The sequence below is a fragment of the Rhopalosiphum padi genome, chromosome 1, assembly GCF_020882245.1.
Source record: "Rhopalosiphum padi isolate XX-2018 chromosome 1, ASM2088224v1, whole genome shotgun sequence".
NCBI classification, from domain to species: Eukaryota; Metazoa; Arthropoda; class Insecta; order Hemiptera; family Aphididae; genus Rhopalosiphum; species Rhopalosiphum padi.
In genome coordinates this window covers 89061439-89065660 of record NC_083597.1, presented here as the reverse complement: position 1 = coordinate 89065660, position 4222 = coordinate 89061439, and the positions used below count along the sequence as shown (strand labels likewise).

Sequence of the window (4222 nt, the reverse complement as noted above, 5' to 3'; positions counted from 1 at the left end):
TACGCAGCGCTCACATCTAGGCGTAAATTATCGATACCAAATTGTGTTTTATTATGACAATATAAATGACAATACCACCTATATTTAATATTAAACATTTTTTTTATAATACATTTTAAATAGTTAAATTTATGATGACATTTTTAATACAATCAATTAGATATTCGACTCCAATATTTTGAATATTATAAATTTATATTTAGATTATTATTTCTATCAACAATGATGATTCTACTTTCCTATAGATAAGTAATTGAATTGATTTTATATGGTGTGTATGAACTATGAAGTAAATATTATACAAAGTGAGTAAACTATAAATTTATAATAATTAATATAATTTTTTTTATTCACGATGACAGATAATATTTTTCTACATTCTATTGGTTAGTTTTACGATCTTAATTGTTTTTTAAAGAATTTGATAGTAGTTACCTATATTGTAACATGATATTTATAAGATACAAAGATACTGATCGATTATTACATGTTTATGTTTTAAAATTAAAATAACTTAAGTTGTAAAGATTCCAGTAGGTATAGAAAATTATAGTATATCCACTAACGTCTAAAATCGAAATAACCGTGAAACTTTGTAAACTTGACATAATATACTCAATATTATGCATATTACATTGAAACACACTCAAAATAAATTATTTATTCTTATTAATAACGTTAAATTTCGATAAAATAAATTACATTAATCGAGTAAAATATTTTAAGACGTATGTATCTAATTTATGCAGTCAAACAATTATGTCATAATCTTTTAAAATAATTATTTACAATATAAATTATTGTCACTTACAGCGCTTACGTTACAAATGTTATGGTTCACAATTAAGTAATAGGCGTTTAAAATATTTAAATTAGTAATGTAAATAATAGTAATCTGTAACCATTTTTTTTCTTACTGTCACTTTCGTAATTTAATAGTATTATTGCCAATTATTATACTTATTGTATGTACCTACCTACATGGCTATATATTTATATATACAATACACATATTTTTTCTTTATCTTCGTATGTGCACTAATATAATAAATAAAAATACCTAATAATAGGTAGCAATTTACACACAAATATTTTTCTTTACAATACTTAGCTATTATTACTTAGTTATGGGTAGTATTCATTTTTTTAGATACAGACATAATGCATTTAAAGATATATGCGTATTTTTGTACTTACTACTTAGAATCATAAAAAAGAATATTTGAAATAAAAAAAAATCAATAAAAACTGAATTGAAAATTGTCCCAATAATTGACATAATTTTCAATAAATTATTACAATTATGTACCTTATTATATAGTATTAAACTATACTCAATGAATTTTGAAATAATTTTAGATTATTATTTTAATAAAATAAATAAATAGGTGTATACATATATACACATACCTCCTTTAAAATAAAAAATAGCCGGCTTAGGAATAATTACATTTTGTAATCAGGATAACGAATTAATAATAAATTTATAAATTTGTTATTTAAATATTTATTATTTAATTAAAAAAATTTAAAACAATAAATAGGTATGCAGAAAGTATAGGTACTATACTATAAATACTATGTAAATGTAGTAGGTGTCGAGTGTACCTCGTCATTGTAATTTTTGTTTTAAATTTAAATTCTATAATAAATCATTGTTTATAAAAAACAATACTGAGCAAAAACGATTCTAATAAAAGCCTATATTAATGTAAATATATTTCATAATGTTATGTTTTTTGATAATTTTTTTTAAGTAATTTATATTACTATTAGTATTACGGTAGGTTAGTTTTATTTATTTATTTTAATTCTAATAACATTTTATTTATTATCATTGATATTTAATTATTATAATAATAGTATACATTTATATGAATTATTCTTATAATTAATTTTAGAGTCAATTTCTCAAAAATCATTTCCGAAAAACTATATGAATAGGTTCATGGTATAATTGGCAATATAATAACTTATATCATTGTAAATATTAAATTAATAATATACGTAAACGTTTCAAGTCCCCACAAATAAACTTCAGACGCTCGTAAAAACTATTAATTGCTAAATTACTTTTAACTTTTTTAAATTTTGAACCGAGCAACAAATATATTGATTTTATAGGAATTTTTCTTTCTGTCATCAACATTTGGAACAGTAAAAATGCCTTGACTTTCAATTTTAGGCATGATTTTTGATAATTAAACCTATAAGATTATAGTTGGTACTTTACGACTTATGTGTGATAAAAATTGAAAAATTCTAATAGTTTTTTACCGAAGAAAACGTTATTCGCTCTGTCATAAATTTTATATAATTCTCAAACTTTATAATGTTTATGTAAATTATATATAATATTCTTTAAGAACTATACAGAATTATCGAAACAATTAAACTTAATCTGGTAAAACAACAAAATTTAAAATTTAGTTGTTGGTTTTGTCTATGGGCATATTGACAGTCTTGATGATCATATTGCTCCATATACGATATAAACGTTGAACGTTAAGTTTTTTCAAATACCAAGAAGAATAGTTATTGTATGTGTAAGTAGGTATTTTGATTTTTTCACGATTTCCCAGTAACTTCAACTCTAACTTTAATATAGCCAGATGACAAGAACTATCCAGTTTGATTCGCCCCAAAATACATCGTTTTTGAATCAACTGTAAAATACACAATTAAGTAAGTTTCGTTTAAATGTTTATATTTTTATGGTATACATGTTATTATTTATATTACTTCTTGTATGGCTTCTTGGTCATTTCGCAAAATTCTATTCAATAATTTTTTTATTACTTCGACTGTTTCAGTTGTTTGACTCGTAACCTTTTTTATGATAAAAAAAAAATATTTAATATATTAATAATAATAGTAATAATACCTACTATTTTGTTAATTTTTAACATGTACATTATAATATAATATTATAGGATCTACTTCTACTATAAACTAGTTTATACTTTTTAGGTTTAAGGTTAAAGGTATTTTATATTTTTTTTTCACCCGCAATATTTAATAAGTAATAATCACAGTATTGTAAAAGTATGGTAAATATGGCTAAATACACTTACTGACTTTAAATAATCTATTTCTGTTTCAATTGCCACATTTGTCTGTTTCATTTTATCAAATAAAGAAGTAATAGTGTTGTGGAAGTCAATAGAATCTTTTTGTATTTTATGATAAAGGCTTCCATATGATTCATATTGAGGATCTATTTGCATTTCCTATCAATTAAGTTTTTCAAACATTTTATTTAAAAGTAAATAAATAATTAAAAATCTAAAAAAATAATAAACTATAAATAGATAGGTACAGATTTCGATACTACTACTGAAACTGAATCGAACCCCAAAAAGTCATCATCTAGATCCAAGGGTAGTAGTTTATCAAACGGTACTTGATTACTGTTGAACATTTCTTCTTTAAGTTCTAAAATAATTATGATAAAATCAATAATCATTATTAAAATTTAAAAAAAAATTGTATGAACTATTAAACTTGCTGGATATAGTTGAAACATTTTTTTCATAAACCATTTGTAAATAGTCATTCTCTTGTATAGTTTTCTCAATCATCTCATTATAGTTTTTAATTTCTAAAATATAGTCTTCTAGTTTTTTATTTTCTTGTTGTAGATTATTCATTTCTATACAATCAAGTGAAATTTCCTTACACTTTTAATAAAGGCCTTTTTATACAGTTATTTACAGACTATTATTTGTAATGGAATTACAATAATTTAGAATATGTAGTAGGGTAATAGATAAATGTCAGATTGTTATAAAGATGCAAAATATATGAAATATATAATTCAAACAGGTATCTACATCACTTACCTAACATTTTAAAACAATTCCTATAATGCAAATAAATTATAATTAATTCATGATCATATTATTACAGCGGTTCTTTAGTTGTGCGGACCACCAATTTTGTAAAAAAATCTTTGAGGCACACTAATGACTAATATCACACCTTAATACCTACGTATATATATTTTGTATATAATATATATAATATTATTAAATATTAGGTATATAATAATATTATTTTTAATATGTTAGTCATTTTAAATTGTTAATGTTATATGGTCCACGGTGCACGAGACCCACGGGTTCCCACTATCATATTACATTTAAATTAGCTTTAAGTGTTATATGAACATTCTAAAGTAGAAATATAGGAACACTTCTTATCTTAACAATTACAAAATGCA

At 22.3% G+C, this 4222-nt stretch overlaps 1 protein-coding gene across 1 annotated transcript; it reads right to left on the bottom strand.

The window, feature by feature from the left end:
• Positions 1–2364: 2364 nt before the first annotated feature.
• On the bottom strand, positions 2365–3581 carry LOC132918543 (uncharacterized). The gene is made up of 5 exons (XM_060979810.1): positions 3509–3581; positions 3320–3435; positions 3075–3230; positions 2743–2829; positions 2365–2666 (listed from the first exon to the last, which is right to left on the bottom strand). The coding sequence occupies exons 1-5, from the start codon at positions 3579–3581 to the stop codon at positions 2427–2429; spliced, it is 672 nt and encodes a 223-aa protein (XP_060835793.1). The 3' UTR covers positions 2365–2426.
• Positions 3582–4222: the final 641 nt, after the last annotated feature.